This window comes from Cordyceps militaris (genome assembly GCF_000225605.1).
Source record: "Cordyceps militaris CM01 unplaced genomic scaffold CCM_S00002, whole genome shotgun sequence".
Taxonomy (NCBI): domain Eukaryota; kingdom Fungi; phylum Ascomycota; class Sordariomycetes; order Hypocreales; family Cordycipitaceae; genus Cordyceps; species Cordyceps militaris.
In genome coordinates, this window is record NW_006271970.1 from 4,763,563 (window position 1) to 4,789,262 (window position 25,700).

The 25,700-nt window shown below is 54.0% G+C and overlaps 8 protein-coding genes across 8 annotated transcripts; 5 read left to right on the top strand and 3 right to left on the bottom strand.

Annotated features, from left to right (window-relative positions):
* Nucleotides 1-289: 289 nt before the first annotated feature.
* CCM_03415 (myosin-11 (Myosin heavy chain)) lies at nucleotides 290-7,523 on the top strand (the record flags this gene model as incomplete). Its single annotated transcript, XM_006668566.1, is given in 4 exon segments — nucleotides 290-721; nucleotides 770-4,978; nucleotides 4,994-7,042; nucleotides 7,089-7,523. 4 exon segments carry the CDS (start codon nucleotides 290-292, stop codon nucleotides 7,521-7,523), a joined length of 7,125 nt encoding a protein of 2,374 aa, XP_006668629.1.
* Nucleotides 7,524-8,554: 1,031 nt separating this feature from the next.
* On the top strand, nucleotides 8,555-9,815 carry CCM_03416 (Zinc finger domain-containing protein, PARP-type; the record flags this gene model as incomplete). The annotated part of the gene is made up of 6 exons (XM_006668567.1): nucleotides 8,555-8,573; nucleotides 8,623-8,758; nucleotides 8,804-8,905; nucleotides 8,952-9,027; nucleotides 9,076-9,156; nucleotides 9,201-9,815. 6 exons carry the CDS (start codon nucleotides 8,555-8,557, stop codon nucleotides 9,813-9,815), a joined length of 1,029 nt encoding a protein of 342 aa, XP_006668630.1.
* Nucleotides 9,816-10,201: 386 nt separating this feature from the next.
* On the top strand, nucleotides 10,202-11,013 carry CCM_03417 (ubiquitin hydrolase L3; the record flags this gene model as incomplete). The annotated part of the gene is made up of 2 exons (XM_006668568.1): nucleotides 10,202-10,571; nucleotides 10,643-11,013. The coding sequence occupies 2 exons, from the start codon at nucleotides 10,202-10,204 to the stop codon at nucleotides 11,011-11,013; spliced, it is 741 nt and encodes a 246-aa protein (XP_006668631.1).
* A 725-nt stretch (nucleotides 11,014-11,738) lies between these two features.
* Nucleotides 11,739-13,073, top strand: CCM_03418 (uncharacterized protein; the record flags this gene model as incomplete). The annotated part of the gene is made up of 1 exon (XM_006668569.1): nucleotides 11,739-13,073. One exon carries the CDS (start codon nucleotides 11,739-11,741, stop codon nucleotides 13,071-13,073), a length of 1,335 nt encoding a protein of 444 aa, XP_006668632.1.
* A 2,116-nt stretch (nucleotides 13,074-15,189) lies between these two features.
* CCM_03419 (sugar 1,4-lactone oxidase, putative) lies at nucleotides 15,190-16,740 on the bottom strand (the record flags this gene model as incomplete). Its single annotated transcript, XM_006668570.1, has 1 exon — nucleotides 15,190-16,740. One exon carries the CDS (start codon nucleotides 16,738-16,740, stop codon nucleotides 15,190-15,192), a length of 1,551 nt encoding a protein of 516 aa, XP_006668633.1.
* Nucleotides 16,741-17,599: 859 nt separating this feature from the next.
* On the top strand, nucleotides 17,600-19,018 carry CCM_03420 (Protein kinase-like domain; the record flags this gene model as incomplete). The annotated part of the gene is made up of 1 exon (XM_006668571.1): nucleotides 17,600-19,018. One exon carries the CDS (start codon nucleotides 17,600-17,602, stop codon nucleotides 19,016-19,018), a length of 1,419 nt encoding a protein of 472 aa, XP_006668634.1.
* A 1,044-nt stretch (nucleotides 19,019-20,062) lies between these two features.
* CCM_03421 (urea active transporter) lies at nucleotides 20,063-22,208 on the bottom strand (the record flags this gene model as incomplete). The annotated part of the gene is made up of 3 exons (XM_006668572.1): nucleotides 20,063-20,360; nucleotides 20,409-22,063; nucleotides 22,122-22,208. The coding sequence occupies 3 exons, from the start codon at nucleotides 22,206-22,208 to the stop codon at nucleotides 20,063-20,065; spliced, it is 2,040 nt and encodes a 679-aa protein (XP_006668635.1).
* Nucleotides 22,209-23,093: 885 nt separating this feature from the next.
* CCM_03422 (uncharacterized protein) lies at nucleotides 23,094-24,788 on the bottom strand (the record flags this gene model as incomplete). Its single annotated transcript, XM_006668573.1, has 1 exon — nucleotides 23,094-24,788. One exon carries the CDS (start codon nucleotides 24,786-24,788, stop codon nucleotides 23,094-23,096), a length of 1,695 nt encoding a protein of 564 aa, XP_006668636.1.
* Between the last annotated feature and the right edge of the window lie 912 nt (nucleotides 24,789-25,700).

The following is a 25,700-nucleotide window of genomic DNA, read 5'->3' on the forward strand; positions in this document are numbered from 1 at the left end:
TGGGGTTTTACCACAGCAACGGTCCTATCAATGGCCGCCGATGAAGCCGTTGGAGGGCCGTAAAACACACAAACACTCGGTCTTTTCCATAATCAACACGGCAAGTGACAACGTTGTCTTCGTGGGCCAAATTTTTTGGTGTTTTTTCATTCCCTCTTTGCCCTATATCCAGATTGACTGACTGTGCCCTCTTTGAAGGCTCACCAGGCTCAGAGACGCGCTTGTTGATACGCGTCCATGATCTGACTTTGAGCACATCAACAGCTGTTGGTGTAAATGAGACAACAAGATGTCTTTTTCGAATAATGTGCCGACCCAGCGGCGAAACCCGTTCTCGAGGACAGATTCCCCAGCTCCTGTGCAGGCCACCAACGGCCGGCCCAAGTCTGCGCTCTTCTCTCCTCAAGCGCCAACCAGTCCTTCACATAAGCGATCTCACTCGGGCAATCCCCTGGGAGTAGTATTGACTCCCCCAGCCATGAAGAATGGGCGACGCGACTCACGAAGCGGTACGCCCACTTCGGGTACGTTTGCTCCCGCCTTCATTAAGACAGAGGAAATGATGCGGGGTTACGACACCGTCAAAGGTATCGAAGGCGAGAACGATTTTTCTGGCAAGCGCTACGTGTGGCTTAAGGATCCCGTGGAAGCTTTTGTCAAAGGATGGGTCGTACAAGAGAAGCCAGATGGCAATCTGGTAGTCCAGGTCGACGACGGCAGTGTAAGTGAGGCAAGTTCCAGACAGCCGGGCCATGCTAATAGGGAATAGCAACGAGAAGTCGATCCCGAAGCTTTTGACAAAGTCAATCCTACTAAATTCGACAAAGCCAACGATATGGCGGAGCTCACGCATCTAAACGAAGCCTCTGTAGTGCACAACCTCCGCATTCGATATCAGTCCGACCTCATCTACACATACTCTGGCCTCTTCCTCGTCACTGTCAACCCGTACTGCCCATTACCTATATATACAACTGAGTACGTCAACATGTACAGAGGAAGAAGCCGAGAGGACACCAAACCACACATCTTTGCTGTTGCAGACGAAGCATTCCGCCATTTAGTCGACGAAGGGTCCAACCAGAGTATCCTAGTTACCGGTGAATCTGGAGCGGGTAAAACTGAGAATACAAAAAAGGTCATTCAGTATCTTGCCGCGGTGGCTCAATCCGACTCGTCTATTAGAAACCGCAGCCAACGTACGAACCTTTCCCAACAAATCCTCCGCGCCAATCCAATTTTGGAGGCTTTTGGTAATGCGCAGACTGTTCGAAACCACAATTCATCCCGTTTCGGCAAGTTTATTCGAATTGAATTCAATCGCAACGGCGCAATTACCGGCGCCCATATCAACTGGTATCTGCTCGAAAAGTCCAGAGTCGTTCGCATTAACAGCCAAGAACGCAACTACCATATCTTTTACCAGCTTCTCAAAGGCGCAAACTCCCGTATGAAGAAGGATTTCATGCTCGACGGTTGCGATACGGGCGACTTTGCCTACACTCGCGACGGAAACGACAGCATTGTTGGGGTCTCGGACACGGAAGAGTGGGACACACTTATGGAGGCTTTCCAAGTCATGGGCTTTTCCGAACAAGATCAAACGGCCATTTTGCGGACCATCGCAGCTGTTTTGCACCTCGGCAACGTTCAAGTCATGAAGGAGAGTCGAAGCGCAGACCAGGCTTCGCTCTCTGCCGAAGCGAAGGCGCAAGTGAACAAGGTCTGCAAACTTCTCGGTGTCCCCGCAGAGTCCTTTATTCGTGGTCTATTGCATCCCAAAGTCAAGGCCGGACGGGAATGGGTAGAGAAGGTGCAGACCCCCGATCAGGTCCGTCTCGCTCTCAATGCCCTAGCCAAGGGTATCTACGAGCGTGGATTTGGTGACTTAGTTTCTCGAATCAACCACCAGCTTCACAGCTCCGGTATGGGACCTGAGGAATCGCACTTTATCGGAGTACTGGACATTGCTGGGTTTGAAATATTCGACCACAACAGTTTTGAGCAGTTGTGCATCAATTATACCAACGAGAAACTGCAGCAATTCTTCAACCATCACATGTTTGTGCTGGAGCAGGAAGAGTATGCCAGGGAGCAAATTGAGTGGCAATTCATCGATTTTGGTCGTGATTTGCAACCAACCATTGATCTCATTGAGCTCTCCAACCCAATTGGTATCTTTTCCTGCCTGGACGAAGACAGCGTCATGCCCAAGGCTACCGACAAGACTTTCACTGAGAAGCTCAACTCTTTGTGGGAGAAAAAGACTCCCAAGTACCGTCCCTCCAGACTTGGCACGGGCTTTATTCTCACCCACTACGCTGCCGAGGTCGAATACGACACTGGGGGCTGGCTTGAGAAGAACAAGGACCCTCTAAACGATAACATCACACGGCTGCTTGCTACATCAGGCGACAAGCATATCGCTGCATTGTTTGCCGACTGCGCTGATCCGGAAGATGAGATTGGCGGAGGTCGCAACCGGGTCAAGAAGGGATTGTTTCGAACCGTGGCTCAACGCCATAAAGAGCAACTTCACAACCTAATGACCAAGTTGCATTCTACACATCCTCACTTTGTGCGCTGTATTCTTCCAAATCACAAGAAGCGCCCCAAAACATTTAGCAACCTCCTTGTGTTGGACCAGCTGCGCTGCAACGGTGTGCTTGAGGGCATTCGAATTGCTCGAACTGGTTTCCCTAATCGCCTTTCATTCGACGAGCTTCGCCAGAGATACGAGGTTCTCTGCTCCAATATGCCCAAGGGGCACCTGGATGGCCAGACAGCAGCTACTATTATGCTTGAGAAACTTGCTCTGGATAAGGCTCTCTATCGCGTTGGCCTCACAAAGGTTTTCTTTCGTGCTGGCGTGTTGGCCGAGTTGGAAGAGCAGCGTGATGCGCTGATTACCGAAATAATGTCTCGGTTTCAATCGGTTGCGCGAGGCTTTGTCCAGCGGCGCGCGGCGTATAAGCGACTATTCCGAACAGAGGCTACGAGAATCATTCAGAAAAACTTCAACGTGTATCTCGATCTGGTAGAGAATCCCTGGTGGCATCTGATCGTTAAAATGAAACCGATGCTTGGATCTACAAGAACTGCTTCAGAGGTGAAGAAAAGAGACCTCATGATTCAACAGCTAAAGGAGACTATGCGCTTCGAGCTGGAGAATAAGAAGAAGATTGAGGAGGAGCGACGTAACTGCGTGACCGAGATTGCCCGTGTCCAGCAAACTCTGGAGAGTGAACGAGCTCTCGCGTTGGACAAGGAAGAAATCTTCAAACGACTTCAGCAGCGGGAGATTGAGCTTGAAGAGAAACTTTCTGGTGCTTTGGAGGATCAAGAGCGTCTGGAAGATGAGCTGGATGAAATCATGGAAGCCAAGGTGCGCGCCGAACAAGACCTCGAAAGGCATCGTACCCAACTCGCCCAAGCCGCGAGCTTGATTGCGAAATTGGAGGAAGAAAAGAAGACGCTTTCGACAAGGTCTGCCGATCTCGAGAAATCACTTGAGGATATTTCACGAAAGCAATCCGAACGTTCGGAGCAGGAGGAAACTCTTGAGCGCGAGATCAAGATGCTCCAAAGTCAATTGTCCCTGAAGGACCGCAAAGCACAGGACCTGGAGAGCAAGCTTCTCAAGATCGACCAGGAAGTGCAAGTCAAACTCCACGAGACGCAAAAAGAGCTAGACTTGACCAAAACCCGCGAAGCACGTGCGGTCCGAGAAAACCAAGATATCCAGAAGCAGCTTGCACAACTTTCCAAAACTTCTACCGAGTACGAGGATCTCGTTCGCGACAAGGAAAGCGAGCTGTCACTGCTCCGCAGCGACAAGAGACAATTCGAGTCTGAGCGCCGTGGTTTCGAGACGCAAAAGAGAGCCTTGACTGAAGACTTTGAAAAGACAACTACCAAGTCTCGCGAAATTCAGGCCGAACTCGTTGCTCTGAAATCCAAGCACTCTCAGCTCGAAAGAGAGTCCGAGGATGCCAAGAATCTGCTTGAAGCACGCCTATCTCAGGATGCCCAAGCCGATAGGACCAGACAACAGCTCGAATCTCAAATCAAGGGTCTTAAAGAAGAGCTGTATCAGACACAAATGGATCTCAGCCGAGAGAGGCAGTCCCGTGACGATGTCTTGCTGTTGGGTGAGCACAAATATGACGCTCTCAAAGACGAATTCGACAACCTCAACGAGTCCAAGATTATCATTGAAAAAGAGCTCTATGTGCAGCAGGATTCTCTACGCAGACACGTGGAAACTCGCAAGGTTGTTGAGCAGGAGCGCGACGACGCCCGCGTCGAAATCCGCAAACTGCGGGCTGCCAAGGCGGAGATTGAAGAAGCCCGTGTTCTCGCCGAGGAGAAGCGTGAACTTCAAGCATTGAAGACCGCAAAGGATCGCGAAGCCAGCTTGCAACGAGACCTCGACGCCGCTCAATCTCGCCTTGGTTGGTTTGAGGATGAGTGTGCCAAGCTTACACGTCACATTGAGGGCCTGAACAAGACCATGCTTGCTTCTGGCGAATTCGGACTGAAGCATGACCAGGCCAAGGACCGCATGGAGCGAGAGCTGACGACTGTCAAGAGCCGACTTGCAGCATCCGAGAATGACAACCGGGCTCTCTTGAACAAGTTACAGCAGAAAGGTCTCGAGATTGCCCGGTCCACCTCCAAGGCCAGCGATGCGTCTCGCGGACAAGTTCTATCTCTGCAGAAAGAAAAGACAAGATTGGAAGAACATAATGCTGTTCTGGACAGGCAACTAGGCGAGGCTCAAGTAACCATTGCTTCGCTTGAAAAGAGGACAGAAAAGCTGCAGCTCGACCTGGAGGATATCAACCATGAGATGGCGCGAGAAGTCAAGACTAGCCGCAACGCCGAGAAGGCTTCGTCCAACTTTACTGCACAGCTCGCCGAGGCCAACCGTACGCTAGAGTCTGAGCGACAGCTACGCACACAAGCTCAGTCGACCGTACGGGCACTGCAGGCTTCTCTCTCGTCCCGCGAGCACGAGCTCGGGGATCTTCGCGAACATATGCTCAAGATTCTCAAGACCGTCGACCCTGAAGCCACACCTCCGCCTATGGATGGCGCGAACGAGCGTGGCATTGCAGTCAATTTTGATCTGGTTCGCAAGGTTGAAGAGCTGCAGCAAAACTTGCGCGCCCAGACTGCCGCACGTTTCAACGCTGAGTCTCAGTTGTCTGACCTCCGGGTCTCGCGCGGTGACCCCAACCGCCCCAAACTGGAGGAGATTCATGTCAACGAAGCCCCGTTCAACGGCTCGCCTACGCAAAGGAAGATCAAGGCGCGACGGGTTTCCAACACAACGACACCCACTCGCCGCAACCAACAGCCAGAGCTTGAACTCATGGACTCTGCTCGCTCTGATAGGACCGCCGACACTGCGGTGCTGAACAACCGCATGGACTTGAAGGCGGAAGTGGAAGAACTTCACAACCAGCTCCAGCTCAGAGACATGCAAAATCGCCACCTGCAAAGTCAGCTTGACCGCGCAACTCCCGGCCCTGAGAGTGGCTATGACGATCAAAGCCCGTCCATCCGTCGCATGCAAAAGCTCGAAAAGGCCAACAGTCGCCTACACGACCTGCTGGACGACTCTTCTCGCAAGGTGTCGACTCTCGAGAAGAATATCCGTACTGGCGAGCTATCCCTACGCGATATTCAGACGCGGTCCCACGAGGAACTACTCGATGCCTTCAACAACCAAGAAGAGTCGCGCCGCTCTCTGCTCCACAGTCATAAGGATGCTGTAGCAGAGCTCACAGATGTAAAGTCTCACTTTGATAAAATGCGCCACGACCGTGCCAAGCTCGAGGTTGAGGTTCGTGATGTCAAGTCAGACTTGCAGGAGATGACGCAGGCCCGCGAGCAAGAGGCACAGAGTCGCAGCCAACTGCTCCAGGAGTATACCGACCTTCAGATTCGCCTTGATGCAGAGACGGCTAGATTAGCAGACGTGACTTCCAGCCTCGAAACATACAAGTCGCGTGCAGACGAATACTTTGGCAAGCTAGAACAAGCCGAAATCACTGTCCTGAAGGCCACCCGTGCCGAGCAGTTTGCAAAGTCCCAGGCCAGAGAGGCTGAAGACTCTCTAGCCGAGACCATGGCTGAGCGCGAAAAACTCGATAATCAGATCGAGGACCTGCAGAGACAGAACCAGCGCATGGATGAAAAGCTTGAGGACATTTCGACTGACCTTGAAACGGCACTGCAGTCCAAGAAGCGTCTTCAGCACGAGCTTGAAGATTACCGCAGCCAACGGGCCATGGACATTGAGGACAAGGAATCCAGCATGGAGCAGACTCGCAAGAAGTACCAGGCGGAGTTTGCTACCCTGACCAAGGAACTTGATATTGCCCGTGAGGAAAAGCTGTACAAGCAAACTGAAATTACCAGACTTCGAGAAGAGCTCGACGACCTCCGATCCAAGTGGGACGACGAGGTTCTAAACAGCTCTACTTGGTCCAAGGAGAAGGCTCGTCTGGAGGCAACCCTGTCTGATGTATCGGCGTCGCGCGAGGAGGCCACCAATGCGCACAGCGAAGCTCAAGGCAAGGTCGTATCTCTGCTGTCGCAAGTACGCACGCTGCGAACCAGCGTCGATGAGGTTACCGCCGAACGCGATCGTCTAATGCGCGAGAAGCGCAGTGTGGAGAGCCGCCTCGAGGAAGCCAAGGCTGGCCTCGACGGTCTCGCCCGCGGCGATAGTGCATCACTGCGAGATGCCGCCAACATGGACAAGGCGGTCCTTGAGCTCAAGTCAAACTTGGCTAAACAAGAGGACATTGCCACTGCTGCCGTCGAAAAGATGCGTCGTTCGGAGGCGCTGGTCGTCGAAATGCAAAAGGAGGTTGTTACTGAGCGTGAGAACAATGCGGCCGTGCTCTCCCAAAAGGCAGCCGTGGAACGCACGCTCAACGAGGCACAGCTAAAGCTGGTGGATCTGGAGACGAAGGGATTCTCGAGCGCCAGCCAAGATATTAGATTCTCGCACAAGCGAATTCAAGAGGTATGTCGATTTTGGTATTCGAGTGGTCGTGTACTAACTGTTGAAGCTTGAATCCCAACTTGAGAAACACGAGACAGAGAAGTCGCAGTCCCAGCGATCAACACGCAACGTCGATCGCGCTGTCAAGGATCTGCAGGCCCAGGTTGATCGCAAGGACAGACAAAACACGCAGCTTTCGGAAGACGTCAGCCGGATGCGCGAAAAGGTCGACAAGCTTCTCAAGACGATTGACGAACTGCAAGCGTCCGAATCGGCGACGCAGCTGTTGACACGGCGCGCCGAACGCGACTTACGAGAGGAGAAGGAGAGAACACTGCGCCTGGAGCGCGAGGTGGACAGCTTGAAGACGTTTAAGAGTGGCGGGAGCCTCAGGAGGGGTGGGAGCATTCGCAGCAGGATCGATGCTTTGGGGGTGATTGAAGACGAAGAGGAGGATTCGAGCCTGAGCCGTGCGCCGAGCCTGACCAAGGGTTTTATCTGATTGTATTCCATAGGCGTTGTTCGGTGTGACGGCGACAGGCTGACGGGGCCACGGGGTGGCGTCATGTATCTATGGGTAATGATATAGTGTATATGTTAATATGAACTTGTATGAGTCTAGCTAGTACGTGTACGTGTCAAAGGTCAGCTTTGCGGCATTCAGGCAACCACAGCGTCAGAAATTGTAGCGGTCTAGAGTATGGAAGCTGCACAAAGTTCAGTACCGGTGTAAGTCGGACATCCGTGTGACCGTGGAATGGGAGCAGCCTGATCTCGGAGAAGTCACACGAAACGTCCAAGGAAACATGATAACGCAATAGGAATATGCGGACGTCTCCAAGCTCGACAATCTGGTGGAGAAGCGTATGCTTTGCTGCTTCAGTCGCGTCAGAGAGACTCTCGCAAACCTTCAAGACCCGGAAAAGAATCTCGACGGTCTTGAGACCGCGGATTGTTTATCCTACCGGCAGCGCATTAGTCAGAGTCGCAGAATTTTTGAAGACTTGGTATGAGTTCTACAAGAACACCATTCAACGCCCTTCGTACGAGAATGTACAGTGTTCAATACAGGTGTTGTATTGTGCAGGACACATGGCGGAAACAATACACAGTTGATAGATGATGTTAGATTTCAAACACCGACTCTTAAATTTATATATTAAAAAAAAACTATGTCAAGTGTAACAGGAATATTTTCGGCTGCTGTTGCTGTTACGCGTACAGGCATGCAATGCAGTATGTAGTAGGCTGTGGCAGATTGGCAGTAATTTGCCCCAACGCGCGGGGCGTCGCGGTCGGCACCTGCTGCAACGCAAACTTGCTCCTTGCACTCACCTGACAGACGCCCTGCGACAGAACCATCAAGCAATTCTTCGCCAGCTGGAACTTGGATTCCAACAGATATTCATTCAGCATTGACAGCTTGGACGGTATCAAGCCGCGCGGTTCTCTACTCGACCGCTACCAGTCGCGTCTAGCTTGGCCCATCAACACCGCCTGCGCAACGCGGGAGTGTCGCCTCCAGCAGCCAAGATGCCGCAATATCGCATCGGTAGGCCCTTTGCGCATAACCATGTACTTTCGGCGACTAACAGGTTCAGAAATCTCCCCCAATAACCGTGCGGGGTGCAAGGACACGGTGTGCAAGAAGGCCGCCGTCAAGATTACCAAGGGCGAGATTCGATTCGGCACCTGGGTTGAGATTGACGACCGCGGCAGCTGGTCGTGGAAGCATTGGTAAGTCATCCACGCTCGCTCAGTCACTCACTGCTCACAGAACAGGGGATGCGTGTCGGGCGAGCAGATGCAGCGCCTGCACGACCAATGCCGCCAGGGCAACGATGAGTGGGACTTTGATCAGCTCGACGGCTACGATGAGTTGGCGTATGTCGCCCTCGAACCGCCAAAAGTCGTCCGCTAACAAGTCTAGGGCAAACGCCGAGGTGCAGGAAAAAGTCAGTCGCTGCGTGAAGCAGGCGCACATTGACGCCGAGGACTTCAAGGGTGTACGTTGTGCGTCGTCGCGATTTTTTTTGTCTAGCTAACTCTGTCAGGATCCTGAAAAGAACAAGCCGGGTGAGAAGGGTATCCGTCTCACTGCCAAGGAAAAGGCTGCTCTCGAAAAGAAGGATGAGGTATGAGCCCTCGCTCGATGACGCGCGCCATGCTAACTTTTCAGGAGGACCCCAAACCCAAGAAGCGCGGCCGCGCCAGCACGAACAAGGGCAAAGACGCCCAGGCTGACGAGGAGGATGAGGAGGAGCCCCCTGCCAAGAAGAACAAGGCCAAAAAGGCCAAGGCGGGCAACGACGATGGCAATGACGAATCACCGGCTAAAAAGGCCAAGGCTCCTGCAAAGAAGGCCAAGGCCAAGGTTGCCGACGAGGACGACGATGATGCTCCCCTTACCAAGGCCAATATCGGTCGCGGCAGAAAGGCCAAGGTTGCCAAGGACGAGGAAGAAGAGGAAGATACTTCTGCTAAAAAAACCAAGACTGCACCTCGTGGCAGAAAGTCCAAGCAGGTTGAGGAGGAGGCGGACGACGAAGATGAGGCTCCTCCTGCTAAGAAGGCTACCCCTAAGAGCACCCCCAGAGCCAGACAGTCCACACAGGCCGAGGAGGAGGAGAATGAGGAGAATGAGGCTCCTCCTGCCAAAAAGACCAAGGCCGCTCCCAAGACTGCTACCAGGGCCAAAAAGTCCAAGCCAGTCGAGGAGGATGAGGATGAGGGTGCGGAGGAAGAAGAAGAGAAGCCCAAGCCCAGACGCCGCGGCCGCCCCTCCAAGGCCTAGACTGCAGAGTATTATCAAGGGGTTATATCATCAGCAGCGAGGCTTTTGTTTGAGAATGGTTGCATGGTAGGAGTCGGGTGTGAAGGACTGTTGTACTACAGTGGATGGATGCATGGCAGCGGAGGTGTTTGCTAGAGGAGTTGATTGATGTGTATTCGTTGGAGCTGTATCACTAGGTGGTAGTGTCCCGGGTCACTAATAAGATGTTTTGTTGCTTCTTTTCTTTGCTGTGTCTTGCCGATCAACTACTTACCTAGGAAACTACCTAGTCACAACAGTGTAGGTAGACGGCGGCGTCATTGCCCCACCATGATGAAGCTCCCGCTCCAAGCTCCCTCCAACATCAACTTAACATACACACAACACACACAACACACACCGCAACCATGTCCAACGTAAACCCCGACCCCGGCAATGACGCGCCCGCCTTTATCCCCCTCGAGGCGAATCCGCCGCTGATGACGAACCTCCTACACAAGCTCGGCGTGTCCCCCGCCCTCGCCGTGCACGACGTCTACTCCCTCACCGAACCTGAGCTGCTCGCCTTTCTCCCCCGGCCCGCCCTCGCGCTTCTGCTCGTGTTTCCCGTCAGCGCCGCCTACGAGAGCCAGCGGCTGTCCGCCGACAGCCTGGTCGCCGAGTACGCCGGCCACGGCGCCGAGCCCGTCGTCTGGTGGCGGCAGACGATCCGCAACGCCTGCGGCATGATGGGGCTGCTACATGCCGTGTGCAACGGGCCGGCAAGGGAGTTTATCGGTGCGTGTGCAAGCGAATGAACAGATTTTGCGGGTGTGTGTGTGCGCGCTGACAAAGGGGGGGGGTGTTAGAATCCGGCTCCACGCTCGACGAGCTCCTCCAGAAATCGATCCCGCTCGACCCCGCGCAGCGCGCAAGGCTGCTCGAGCAGACGCCCGCGCTGGCCGCGGCGCACAAGGACGCGGCGCAGCAGGGCGCCACGCAGGCCCCGGACGCGCACGACGACGTGGACCTACACTATGTGTGCTTTGTCAAGGGCAGCGACGGCGCGCTGTACGAGCTGGACGGGCGCCGCAAGGGGCCGATTCAGCTCGGCGCGCTGGCGTCGGACGAGGATGTCCTGAGTGAAAAGGGCCTCGCGCTGGGGCCGCTGAGGTTCTTGGAGGGCGCCGGTGGTGATTTGAGATTCAGCGCCGTGGCGCTGGCGGGCACCCTGGACTAGATGCCCGCGCTTGTGAACGGATGAGTGCGGGTCGCACGGAAAGGAGACTCGCAAGATGATGTTGGGGAAGGGATGTATGGGACGTGTACAATGTGGGATATGTTATCGTTGGATGATTCATGAGGATGATAGGGTGAGGTGCAGACTATACAGCGGCTGGCACGGGTTGTGTGCTCGCGGGAAACAGCACAACAAAAAATACCACTTGTGGAATACTTGCGCTTTGTTCTGAATGAAGTCGATTTCTCTTACCTCTCTGTTTGTGTTGAACAGTTAATTCGCACGCATATGTGATGGGTAGGTTCGCGGCGATGGGGACTTTGGTGTATCTTACATTTCAGCTACTCTCAACTTCAGCCTTTTTTTTTCCTTTTTATCAGACCATCAAATGACTCTCTGTTTAACAACCCACTTGCGCATTTCTGATATCTGCCCATATCACCCTGATAACAGGTTAGGATAACCGCCCTCGGAATTCTACAAACGCCCTCAGCAGCCTGCAGACGCTCTTATAAGCCTGCAAACGCCGCAGATTTTGTTTTCGTTTTTGTTTTCTCGCGTTCTAAGCCCCTGCCGCTTACTTTGGAGTTTACTTACTCTGTTTCCTCTCTCTACACTCAACACTCAACAGTGCCTATCAATTGCAAGATTATTGTGAGTATTTATCGTCATTTAATGTATGCTGCTACTTACTTCTCGCTACAGAAAATCTAAGGATATCCATCATGGCTCCAAATCCGATACTTCGTTTCGATATTGAAGATATTCGCGGTATCAAACCTGGACACGAAGTCTACGCGGATCTCGCTGTACGCTACTATCAGACGTACGCCGCCAATATGTCTCTTACCGAGCAGCATCTTTACGTAAACAGAATCAAGCAGCACGACTACTACTGTTGGGAGAGCAAACGAGGACGTACCTGGGATAATAGGATCTACCGCCGTATGAGAAATCGAAATAACGGCACGCGCTGGGTGACGAAGGAGATTCATTTTGTCCATTGGATGCTCTGCAATGTCACAATTGATAACAATGACTTGAAAAACAAGATTGCCAGCGCTATGAAAGTGGCAAATGTGACGAACAGGATGGCTGACCATGCAGAGTACGTGAAGCAGCACCCGACCAAACTTGAACCCGCTGAGCTCCCGGATATCATTACCCTCGCTCAGATTTGGAAGGATGGCAAGGGCAAGGGTAAGGATATGGACCTCACTGAAACTCCAGCAAAGAGTAAAGGTGAGAAGGGCGGCAAGGAGGGCGAGGACGCCATTGAAAAGGAGAAGGCCGACAAGGAGACGCCCAAGAAAGTGAAGGCCGACAAGGAGGCACCCAAGAAAGAGGATGCCGACAAGGATACTGTCAAGAAAGAGAACGCAGACAAGGAAAAAGAGGGTACTGGTGTTGACGAGGGCTGTGACACTCGAATTACCGATGACCTTGGCTACTTTTTGTATGACGACTGGGGCAGCTCCTCAGACGATAGTAACAGCTCCTCATCTTCTGACTCGTCCTCCAAGTCAAAGAAGAAAAACCCTCAAGGCAGCGAGTACGGCAAGGACTGGACTATTGATGAGTCGACACTTCGCAAAGAACTAGTCAAGGCGGCCGAAGACCAGATAAAGTCCGTACAGAGCATATGGAATATCGTCCCGGCTATCGTCCAGAGCCAGGACAAGAAGATCATCCAGCAAGATGTCCAATTTCGAGCCGCACAGCTGGAGAGCCAGCAGCAGAAGGACAGCATGAAGGACAAAATTATCGGGGGCTTGCAGACAACAGTAAACAACTTGAGTCTCGAGTTTGACCGGACAAAAGAAGCTCTAGAGGAAGCTTTGGAGAAGCAAAAACCCCTGCTCGACAAGCTGGCTGCGCATGAGCTAAGAATGGATGGAATACTGGGCACTCTAGAGAGAATGAAGGACGAAAGGACCAATGCGCCGGCAAATTTAAAGAAAGAAGTCCAAGATGCGGTTTTGACCGCAGTGAGCAAGATGCTCGAGGAAGCAAGGGGGGTGAAGGAGGCAAAACGGGCTCAAAAAAGGAAACGGGAGTAGAGCGAGCGAGCAGGATATGTCCGCTGCATTGAAACCTGTGCAAGATGTTCGCTGGAGTTTGCTAAATCACGAAGAGAAAATACTGGTACTGTGCGATGGTAATGATTCTTCAGTTCACTGTCTAGGTAATCAATCATGAGCGTACAGCAAATCTAGAGCTAAATGCAAGCACGGTGCAATCTACATCAACCAGCCGTGTTGGTTTGCCGCGGTAGCGCTGCTTGCAGCAGGTCATTGCACTGTCTTGACCTCTAAAATCCATCCACCTCTTGCTCATTTTAGCCAGCCTCGGGTTGCGAAGAGCCTCATCGGGTATCTGACTGGCATGTTTACTTCTCGTTGCTGACGCGTTGTACGAGAGAAGCAGGAAATTCTGGCCTTGCCCGCAGGTCGAGATGCCGCGGAAAAAAGACTGCCCTCGGTTACGCTCTTGCGCAGGGAAAAAAAAAATAAAGGCATGGAATCAGGGTGCCAGCAATGAACATGCTCAAAAGCAGACGAATACCCGTCGACGCTGTTGCCCCCCAGGAGCTGGTGCATGGCAAAGCCCTTGAACGAGTTCCCCAACCTACTTGGGTCGAATGTTCGATTGATATGTTTCGATGATGGTTCTACTCCCATTTCTGCAGAAAGATATGCGCTACGACTCGGATATATATTTATTGGCGGCAATTTGGTGGGCCAATCGAGATCCCGGATCGCGTCCAAGGCTCGCGCGCCGCGCGTAGCGGGGAAACGTGAACAGACGTAAACACCCGCGCCCACGTCGAGGTCTAAAATTAATCTACAACGGCAATATGATGTCTTGGCCAGCACTCAAGAGTTTTGCTACTGTACCTCTGAGGCAGGTTTTAAAAGTACTCCCTCCTGTGAGGGATGTAGGGTGGCGCGCATTGTGATGTTGGCGGTAAGCGGTACACAAGGCAGCAAGACGACAGCTTCGGCAACATGAATCACTGGAATTGACAAAGAAAAAAGGCACGCGTTGGACCCTGAAGACTCTCACACACGAGAGTGGGTTTCAAATACCATCAGTGAGAAAGATAGTCTTTCATCCCGTCTACGGATACTTATTAGGACATGCACTACGACGACGGTGCCATGTACAGGGTAGCTTTCGCGTGAAATTTCCCACAACACCCTGCGCACATGCTGCCACGGCAAGGACCAATTTTCGAGATGGATGAGGTAGTCATGAGACACGAGTACAAATCGTGCGTCTGCCAAGGAGACCCGTCGCCAGCCGCAAGTGTTGCGCCATCGCAGCGCCTGCACCCGGTGCCATTATTTCTCTCGTCAATTCATCGGCTGCCATGCGAAAGATTTAGATTATAGGCACCTGAGTAAATTCACCGTTAGCCTGAGTGAAGAAAGGTAGCCTCACTAGCTGTAGGAGCGGCCTTGGGAATGTGTCTCTGTCATATACTTGGCCACATACGATTCCCCCGATCTCAACGACGAGACAGCACACAGATTCTTAGTAGCATACAGGAACCGTATAGATCCTGTTCAGTGACCCATACCAGTAATAGCGTGACGGGTCTAGCGAGGAGTGTGTGTGGAGTATCAATAGTTAATATGACAAAATAACGCGGCCACCCGTCACCAATTAGGGCGTCTTTCGATGTCCATGGTTTGATGGTCTAGTGTATGTCAAATCTTGATAAAAGATGCGCATCCCCTCAGCCTCGATCCGAGACTTGAGAAGGTCGCATTATCATTAAACCAGAATCAATATGCTAATCCCACATTCAGGGTATGATTCTCGCTTAGGGCACACCCTGAGTTTGTTAAAAGCAGCTTGCGAGAGGTCCCGGGTTCAATCCCCGGTCAAACCCCTTCTTTTTCTTTTGCTGTTCTGATAAACGTGGGATTTGAAGCTATCCCGAGTTTTCTTTGTCTTGGCTCACGCGGGCTACTGGCTGCGCTTGGCGCTACTGGACACTAATATTCTAATCTTTCTTATTCTATTGACCTTTCCTCTATTATTTAGTTTCTTTATAACTCTAGATCCTTTGGAGTTGCTATTTTCTCCACATCTGGTCGCTCTTAACACTAACTTCCAACCACAAGCGCTTACTTTTGGTATACATTGATTGTAGGTCCATGTTGCAATCTATATTTGCCCATGCGTCATCAATCCACCGCTCAATACCTTTTCCCTCGACGTTTCCGTCTCCTCCAGCGCCAGCTTCTCCCCGCTGCCAAGAATCTTTTCCCTGTGCCACGCGCCCACAAACATGCCCTCCGGGTCCGCCTCATCGCGCACGCGCCTAAACTTGTCAAGATTGTCGCCATACAAGGCCTCCACGTCTTCCCGCTTGGTGTCAAAGTTCTTGGCCCAGTGCGGGCGTCCGCCCATGTCCCTCATCAGCCACTCAAACGCCTCGTAGTAGCGCGCACGGCACGGCGGATCGCGCCAGTACGGGCGATACAGCGTGGCGTTGAGGTACAGCGTCGGCCCGTCGTCCACCGTCGGGTCGAGAAACGGGCGCGCACCGGTGGACAGGCTCGTGTCGCTGACGCGGACCTCGACCGGCGCGTGCACGTACAGGCCGTCGGCGGAGAAGGGAATGTTGTGCGGCACGTAGTCCGGGTCGTCGGGCGTCAGGTGGTTGACCCAGGCGCTCAGCCGTCGCAGCGCCTCCGGTCCCCTGGCCAGCGGCAGCGCCCACTCGTTGACAAACTGCGAGTACAGGCAGTTCATGAGCAGCGCCTGGCGGCTCGGCTGCACGGCGCCCGTCGTCGCGCCGTTGGCGAAGCCGTACTGCATGCCGAACACGAACCACTCGACCCACGGCAGGATGCGCGGCACAAACTGCGCCGCGTACAGTAAATTGTGGTAGATGTAGTAGCCCAGCGCGCCGTCGTAGTAGCTCCGGGGCGGGTCGCGCAGCGGCTCGTCCGTTTTTTCAGCCCTCCAGACCACGGCGCGGCGCGTGTACGGGAACCACCAGACGCGCACAAACTCGGTCTGCGTCCAGAGCGCGCCGTCCCACGCGGCGAGCATGGCGCGGTCCGTGTCGATGGTCTGCTGCCAGCGGAGGGTGAAGGCGGGCACGGCGCGCAGCGTGACCTCGGTGATGATGCCGAGCGCGCCGAGCGACAGCAGCGCGGCGCGGAACAGGTCCGGCTTGACGTCGGCCGAGCAGTATTCCGTCGCGCCGCTGGCGAGCGTGATGCGGAGCGCCACCACGTCCTCGGACACGAGGCCGTGGACGGCGCTGCTGCCGTGCGTGCCCGTCGAGATGGCGCCGGCAATCGACTGCTCGTTGATGCTGCCGAGGTTGGGCATGGCGAGGCCGTGCCGCGCGAGCGCCTCGCCCAGCGCGTACAGCCGAATGCCGCTGTCCATGACCACCAGCCCCGTCTGGGCATCGACGGAGCGTATCTGGGCGAAGCGGTCGAGGTTCACCATCCAGCTCGAGGTGCACGTCATGTGCGACGGCGAGTGCCCGCAGCCCGTGGTCACGATGCGCCGGCGGCAGCGCCGCGCGAGGCTGACAATCTTTTCCACCTCGGCGAGCGTCTCGGGCTGGATGTAGAGCTCGGGCCGCGATGAAAAGGTGCGCGCCCACGTGCGGTGGACGTGGCCCGGCCGGGCGCGGAAGGCGACGCCGTCGGCTGACTGGCCCTCTTGCATGGCAGCGACGGCGGCAGGATGCATCGCGGGCTTGTTGTTGTCTTTTCTATAGGTCGTTTCGCGTGGATCCGCTCGTGGTCAACAGCGTCTGCCGGCGACAGTGTTGGGCTGGCAGAGGCAAAGTCGGGTGGTCGCAAACTCTCGGCGGGTTTTTCTTCCAATGCTCGGCCTACGGCGGGGTGTCGGGGTCATCGGTCTTTATCCCAACTGATAAGGCTTAGCTCGAAAGTCGCCATCGTCTAATACATAGAAATCCATGCCCCAGAGCTTGATCGTGAGCGGCCTCTTTTAGCCCTCTTATGATCGGTGAAGGGTGGCGTCGCAGCTGCTACCCTCGCTTACATCAGAAGCTGAAATTTAGAGACCATGAAATCTGCATTGATCCTGACTTTCCTCTAGCATGTGTGTGATGACAGACGGCCCGGAAGCCGGAGGAACGATCTCCCGTTACCTAGTATATCTTATATACTATACTACTAGTTAGAACTTATATAATATAATAACTATATAAATAATAAATGGCCTTGCCACATCTTTGAATATACAAGTTGGCGAGCTACATGTTGGCACCGATCACGTTGAAAGCAAATAGTGACGAGTCGTCCCGTCTGCCCAACGATTTTCTAGAACAACGGAATACATCCGCTTACATGCCAGCCAGGCCCTTTAGTAGAAGCCAGGGTTTTTTCAGAGGTGCTGTAGTTTTTTGCATTATTATTAGTGGCATTTCCTGAGGTGTCGGCACCCCCCAGTACATTTTTAAGGGGCTCCCAGCTCTCCCGCCGTGGCCGTGACAATACACCACCACAACCTAGCAGACTTTACTCTGCGTCCCCTATTGCTAGCCCTTGCCGCTACCCTGTGCTACATCTTGCGATCCATCATGCGGCTCCAGACACCTTTTGATGATGTTGCCTTTGAGGCAAGTGAGCGAACGGAAGAAGAGTGGCGGAAGCTCATGGTTCAAGAGTCCACTCTCATGGCCATCGGCCGTTTCATCGTGAAGCATCGCGGTGGCGGTACTCCTACCCTCTTGTCCATACTGAAGGCCGGTTCGTTCAATGCCCAATTTCGTATGGAATTTCAGGACGGTGGCTCAGCCGTGATTCGATTCCCGAAAGCTGGAACGACAATGTTTCCTGAAGAGAAGATACAGAATGAGGTCGCCACGATGAAGCTAATCCAGGAAAAAACAACTATACCGGTCCCTTTCATCCTCCATTGGGGATCAAGAGAAGAGAGTCCCCTTCAGCTTGGGCCATTTATCATCATGGAATACGTCAAGCATCACACCGATATGGGGCAGGCACTTAACATTCCAGGGCGAAGTCTCCAAGATCCGCCATACCTTGACCCTAATATCAACCCGGCCAAGCTTGAAAAGCTATATCGACAGGTGGCGGACATTTTACTCCAGCTGTCTAGGCTGCAATTCCCAGCAATAGGCGCTTTCGAAGAGACTGACGACTGTACATGGGAGGTTACCCAACGGCCCCTATCAATGTTTATGAATGAACTCATACGGCTTGGATCCTTCCCGCGAGCGAAATTACCCGAGTCTACATTCCAAGCCTCGCCAGACTACTTTGAAAGACTTGCGCAGTTACATCTTGACCATTTAACCTATCAGCGAAACGATGCGGTTGAGTCGGAGGAAGATGGTAAGCGCAAGTTTATCGCCAGGCATCTTTTCTATAACCTTGCACGGGAGAAGACGCTTTCGTCAGCAATGCATAGCTCTGGACCTTTTAGGCTATGGTGTGATGATTTACGGCCTTCGAATATCCTTCTTGATGAGGATCTACAAATCGTCGCCGTCGTGGATCTGGAGTTCTCCTATGCCGCGCCAGTCGAGTTTTCTTTCGCTCCACCGTGGTGGCTGATTCTTGAACAGCCTGAATACTGGCCATATGGGCTAGATGATTGGGAAAAAATATTTCAACGCCGCCTGCCCACGTTTTTGAAAGCCATGGCGGCGAGCGAAGACGCGGCTATTGCGTCTGGCATGCTGTGTGAGGACCAGCGCCTTTCCCAGCATATGCGTGAAAGCTGGGATAATGGCGACTTCTGGGTCATGTATGCGGCGCGAAAGAACTTCGCCTTTGATGATATATTTTGGCGAAGACTGTATCCGCGCTTTTTTGGACCCGGGGTACCTGAGGATGCGTGGAAAGAGAGACTAGAGATGCTCGACGTGGGTGATTTGGAAAAGATGGAAACTCTTGTTGCCAGAAAGATGAAGGAGAGGGAAACAAGGGAATTGGTGTGGGAACCGGATGAGCCGCCTGGTCAGCGAGCGTGATTTACGAGAGCTCTACATGGTGCCACGAGCGGCCGGAAATCCACTATTGATGAGTTCTTTTGCTTTTCTGTGTGTGTCAGCTTGAAGAGCTTCGGGAGCTGGAAGCAAACATGATGAGCCTTGGTCGGGATGATGCGTCGGGACAAGTTAGCATGTTGCCTAGCAGAGTAGCACGCCGAGGTTCCCGAGATGGCTTACGCCCGTCAATCCATCATCATGGCCCCATAGCTAGGCTTGCTGCCGTCCGCGTGGTCTTTGAACACAGGTTCGGCGTTGATATCTGAATTGTCAAGGGAGAGGCCGTTTTGAATAGCGGCTTGGAGCTATTTCGCAGCCCTCTGGGCTTGGCCTGGGCTTTGATCTCGCCTAGTCAAAGAACGAGAGGAAGAAGAGAGGGGGACACACATGGAGAAGCCAGAAATGGAGTCGCCAGCATTTTAAAGATATAAATCACGAACAAGTACTCCGTAGAAGGAAATAAGAATGCTATTATAGGTATAGCGGCCGATAGAGGGCTCATTCAAAGGCCATTTTCGGCCTAGATCAATGGGGCGTGACCGGATGGGTTGAAGAAGAAGGCGATGGGGCACCGCGGCGACTGATGGCGAGAACATCGATGATGGGCTGGGCTAGCGCGACGGCTGAGATCGTCGACTGAGACCAGCATCGGGAAATTCAACCAGGAACAACTGGTGTATGTAGAAGCAAAACGAAGTCTGTGAAGCGAGGACCCGCATGTTTAGAACATAGTACAGAATACGCCGACCTATTTCCATCTACAAAGCCCGGTTGGCTAAGTGGTATAGCGTCTCACTAGTATTAATACGGTGACATGAGAAGATCATGAGTTCGATTCTCATACTGGGCTACCAGTTCGCGTAATGCGTTTCGTTTTTTTTTTCGGTTTGCTACGCACCAATTATAACTGATCTCTTTCTTATCTACCATTTTTCTCATCTTTTTTTCTTAGTACGCGGTTTTCCATTTTACAATTTGCTAATGGCCTTTAATCACTTTTCCTTACATCGCTACTCCGTACACGTTCTACTTTTTCGACTCCTCCTCCATATCCCGAGGCGTCGCAGATCCACTCGTCTCCTCCGCCTTGACTGCTTCGCCATCGATGACTTGCCGCTTTGGCAGACGGCCTCCACGCAACATCATGGTCGTCACCTTGATCAGCGTCTCTCTGCTCTCCCATAGCGGGTAGATACCGACGGCAAACAGCGATAGGAAAATCCAAGCAATACCGACAGCCACCCAGCCCGTGAAGAAGGACTTTGAAAAGATGTACCGCGACCCGTACATTGGCATTGGCCAGAGGACCAGGAGCGAAACCGCGCTGAACAACGTTAGTATCAAACGGGAGCAGTGAGACTTTGAAACTTACAGAATGGCAGTGCCGGTGACTGAGGTTTTGAATGCGCGTGACAACTGTGCCTCTTCCTCTTCCTGGTTGACCGCGCGGCGTTCGACCTCTCTTTGTGCCTCTTCGCTCAGACCAGAGCTTGCAATGAGCTCGTGATCGTCGGCCTGTCGAATGAGACCCATCGACTTCCAGTTGTACTTGTCAAAGCCAAAGACGACGGCGCAGAGTGAAATCATGACCAGGGGCGCAAACAAGGCAGTGACGTTGCCCGCCAGCATCGGGGTGTTGGAGCCGGTGCACTCGATTGTGAGAGCGCCGCACGACTTCTTCGCCGTGACCAGCCAGGCCGTAATGGCACAGGCGGTGCCAAAGATGGGGGACAGCAGGGCCGCCATCTTGTTCTGGCCATCCCAGAGCAGGGTCAGCGTGGCCGGGATGACGGCCGCCGAGATGAGGACGCCCATGAGTAGGTACAAGTAGCCCATCGAGATGCCGTTGAACCAGAGGCCGACCGAGATGCAGCAGATGATGGTCGCATAGACGACCATGCACATGTGCGAGATCCAAATCAGGCTCCTGCCGCCGGCGTTGGGGCGGAAATAGGTGCGGTAGATGTCGTAGGTGAAGATGGACGACGTGGCGACCAGCTCCGAGTTGAAGGACGACGTCACGGCCAGAAAGATCATGACGAGCGTCGCGGCGGCGCCGCCCTTGCCCAGCAGCGCCACGGCGGCATACGGGAGCGCCAGACCGGCCGACACGTCCGCCTCGCTCATGCGGCTCGGGAAGGTGGGGAAGCGCGGGCTCGACTCGAGCGCCAGCGCGGCAAGACCCATGGTCGTGGCCGTCACGAGCGGGATGGGCAGCCACGCGAGCCCGCCGATGATGTACCCCGGCAGGGCGTGCGCCGGGTGGGCGGCAATGGCCTTGTTGAAGTACCCGTTGTCGAGGAAGACGGTGCCAAAGTTGCCGACAATGTTGATGATGAAGAAGGTGACGCCGCCCGAGGAGCGCATCGTCAGGTAGCTGCCGCCCTGGTTGCCGGCGACGGGGTGCGCCTCGGCCGCCTTGACGAGCAGGTCGTAGACGATGGACGGGCTGCCGAGGATGTCCGAGGTGGCGTACGCCGTCAGCGAGAACATGATGATGATGATGAGCACGACCAGGCCGTGGATGTAGTCGGTGATAAAGGTGGCCTTGAGGCCGCCGATGAAGGTGTAGGCGACGACGGGGATGGGCATGAGGAAGATGGCGGCGACGGCGCTCACGCCGGTGAGGGCGTTGATGGTGGCGGCGCCGCCGGCAATCAGCATCAGCGAGACGAGCACGTTGGTCATGACGCCGTACAGGATGAAGACAAAGTGCGTGGCGGTGCCGTAGCGCGCCTTGACGGCCTCGAGAAAGGTGTGCGCGTTGGGCGCGCGGCGCTTGAGCGTGATGGCGAGCGTCGCGAAGAGCAGGATCTGCACCGTCGCGCCCGACGCGTACCAAAAGGGGCCCGACACGCCGTAGCGGTAGCACACGCCGGAGCTCTGGAGCAGCGTCGCGGCCCAGGTCCACGAGGAGACGACGGCCGAGGCGACCAGGCCCGACTTCATGGTGCGGCCGGCCGTGGTGAACATTTCCGAGGTGACGACCTCGTTGTTGTAGCGCTTGAGGATGTGCGTGAGGGTGATCTGCGCGGAGTCAGCATGGGCCGCGCCATGGTATTGGGAAATGATGGACGGGCGTTACCATGAAAAAGGCAAAGGCAAAGCCAACGCCGAGGATGATGCCATAGCCGTAGCCCTGGCTCAACGCGGGAGGCACTGTCAGTGTCATGGTGGCAGGATTCACCGGCGAAGATCTGGTATTCTTGTGAAGAATGGTAGCTCTGTGTTTCTGTACCTTCAAGGCCAGGCCAGGGGGCCTTCTTTTTATAGACGCCGCCTCCGAGAGATGGAGAGATAAGCTTCCTTTCCGACGGACACCATCAACCATTCATCTTTTTGACAAGCCCAGCCGCCACGACGAGACAGGGCGTCGAGAGCCGACATCGCCCGACACAACCTGCGACAGGACAAAGAAATACATTCGAGTTATCGGCGCCAACAAAGCTTTGCGGAGGATAAGATAACAAACCAGCCCGGGGGGAGGGGGGGTGGTTGTCGGCCTTGCACTTCGTCGGTCCCATGTGGGGGCCGGCTGGGAACTGATAAGAGAAGGATGCAACAAGATTGAGTGGTGATGCCGGCATGCATAAACCAGCCAGCCACCAGGGCCTGAAAAAAGGAGAAATTAAGAAAAAATAAAAATAAAGACAAGCAATGGGCTAAATGTGTGTGTTATGCGTGCTAACTAGCCCACTGTATAATTTTGATTTTTAAAGTTGGACAACATGTGAATGCTGCTAAGTTACGGCGGCGGCGAGGCCAAGGATCCGTTCTGTGGTTGGTGGTGGATCCTGGGGTTTTGGTTATCTCTGCGCGCTCTGATACGCAGGAGATAGAGACGACACTGACAGGGATCGAGCGCTAACTGGCCGAATTTCAAGACAAGGACAAAGACAAGTGCTTTTTTGGATAAAAAAACTCTATTATGCTATGGAAATGGAAAGAGGTGCACTGGTGATGGTGACAACGCCGATATGAGATGCTGCGAGCTGTTATATAGGTGGTCGTAAAAGTAGTAGTGTACATGGCCGTCGGTTCAACGACGAGGGCGATTTCACTTTCTCTTGGGCGGGGTACTTTTCGCTGGCGTTTTGGCCTCGTTTAATGTCTGCTTCTCTGATGCCGCCACGGCGCGGGTACGGGCGCGCGTGGTGGTCTTGGCTGCCTGTGTCGGCTGCTTTTGCTCCTTTTTCTGATCGGCCAGCTCTTTCTTCTTCTTGGGCTGGGCGGCGAGCGCTCTCTTCTTCTTGGCCTGGGCGGCGAGCTCTCTCTTCTTCTTGGCCTGGGCGGCGAGCTCTCTCTTCTTCTTGGGCTGGGCGGCGAGCTCTCTCTTCTTCTTGGCCTCGGCGGCGAGCTCTCTTTTCTTCTCGGCCTGGGCAGCTCTCTCTCTCTTCTTCTTGGCCTCGGCGGCGAGCTCTCTCTTCTTCTCGGCCTCGGCGGCGAGCTCCTTCTCCTTTACAGCCTGCGCGGCCAGCTTCTCTTGCTTCTTAGCCTGCACGATGACAGCCCTGTTGCTCCTTCGAAGTCCCACCGGCGGTGTCGAGTTCCGTGTTCGCTTCTGGACTCTGGCGGGAGGCTGCCCGCACCGCGGCGGCGTCTTTATTCTCGCCGACTCGGGATTGGCTGCTGTTTTCGTATATTGGGGAGGCGCCTCGGCAGGCGTTTGATCTTGCTCATCGTCGTTGCCAGGATGCCAGGGACCCCAGTATGCCGACGGGGGCTCACTGGGAAGCTCCGGCTCGATGCTCTCATATTCCTCGAGCTCCGAAGGCGACATATCCTGCTCAATGTTTTGTCCGTGCTGGAGATATGTTTCTGGTTCGGGCGACGGGCTTTCATGCCGCCATTTCCAGCCGGGACGGCCACGCATCCGAGCCGTATTCCACTCCTCCTTCCAGATGCCACGCTCCTCCCAGCGAGCGCGTGTAGTTCTGTCGTTCCACCCGGCCATGCAAGCTAGATTTCTCTGCACAACCGTCATCCGCTCCCATCGTACGCGCTCTTCTATATTACAGAGTATAGACTGGAACCAAGGCCGGGACGTGATGAACGCCTCCCTCTCGTCATGGGAGCTCTTGCTGGTCAGCCTGCTGCGAGGCGGCGGGACCGGGCACTCCCCCCGGGGCTGCCCGCGGCGGAGGCGAACTGCGCGCCAAACGGGATGCGTCTCGCCGTGCGGTGCTTCTTCTGCTTTCCATGCCCACGCCCAGGGCTGGCCGTTTTCGTCTCTAACCGCCGTCCCATCCCCCGTGTGCGAGCGAAGCTTGAAATTGATGAATCCCCAACTGTCATTCCACACACCAAGTGCCTGCCAGCGTTTTCGAACAGCTGCGCGCGCGATGATATGAAGACGCGGGTTTGTCACGCGGTATTTGAGAAGGTAGGTAAGTTTAGGAATGACCTTGTAGGCGGTGTAGTACGTTTCCAAATGCTCCAGCTCGGCCTCGTAGTCCAAAGCGAGACGCGAACCAGCTTCGTAGAACGGCGCAGCCCTTTTCGCGACCAGTTCTAGCTCTTCGTCGGTCAGAGGCGGTTCCAGGATGTCCTGCATCTCCGCCAGCTCAGCCATGCCTAGTGTCGGGTCGCTGTCGTACTCCGTAGAGGGGCTATATGGCGGCGGCGAGTCGTGATCGAAGCGCCGCCTCGCCCTGTCCAGGAGCGCAGGGTTGGCCTCGAAGGCCTCGAGAGTTGAAGTGGTCGCGGCCTGAATCGCTCGCTGCATATGTATGTAGTCACCCGGAGATTGCATTGTGAATGCCGCGGTGGAAACCTGCTTAGTGTAGGAGCGAGCCGCGATGAAGCAGATGGTGGTTTGTGTTGGGGAGGAATTCTTTCGCGACGCAGCTGGGTGCGTGAAAGGGATAAAGTATGAGAGCCAGCTACGTGTTTGTTGTTTCTTGGCCTGAATCGGCAACAAGGTCCGCTGCCGGATCCTGGCGGGTGGGTGACAAAGAAAAAAGGCGCCACACACAGGCCAGTTACACACTGTCTTACATGTTAAAAGGATTGGAGGGGAATGAAATAACACGAGAAAAATAACAATGTTGAATACAATGAGCAAGAAAAAAAATGTTAAGAATTATTCAAAAAAGAAAAGATGAGAATGATGAAGGAAAAAGAATTAAATAAGGAAGACTTACTTGCTAGTTTCAGGCTCTAATGCACATAGGTAGGTACGTACCTACGCGCGTGAGGCCTGTTTTCCACTCAACATGTAATTTTCCCCTATCACAACGCTGTTAGGCTGCTACTATGCGTTAAAAAACCTCTATATTTTTTATAAGCCGTGTTAGAGACGTCAACAGCGTTGTGATACAGTGGGTTGCCAAAAGTTCCGTGTTCCCTACCATAAGGGCGCGGTGGGGATTGACGCGAAACTTTTGTCCCCCTACTGTACAAATTAGGGGAAAAAAAGCGACCTGTCTAGTACCCTGTCTAAAACAGGCCTCACTCTGTATGTACCTAAGTAGGTACCTGTTTACCGCCCGCCCGCCCGCCCGCCCGCCCACCTGCCACCACCCACCCGTTGTGGCGAGGGCTGGCACTACCACCTTAGTACCCGTCATTAGGTCATTATTAGTATACCTACCCGTACCCGTCACAGCTGTCATTAGGTCATTATTAGTATACCTACCCGTACCCGTCACAGCTGTCATTAGGT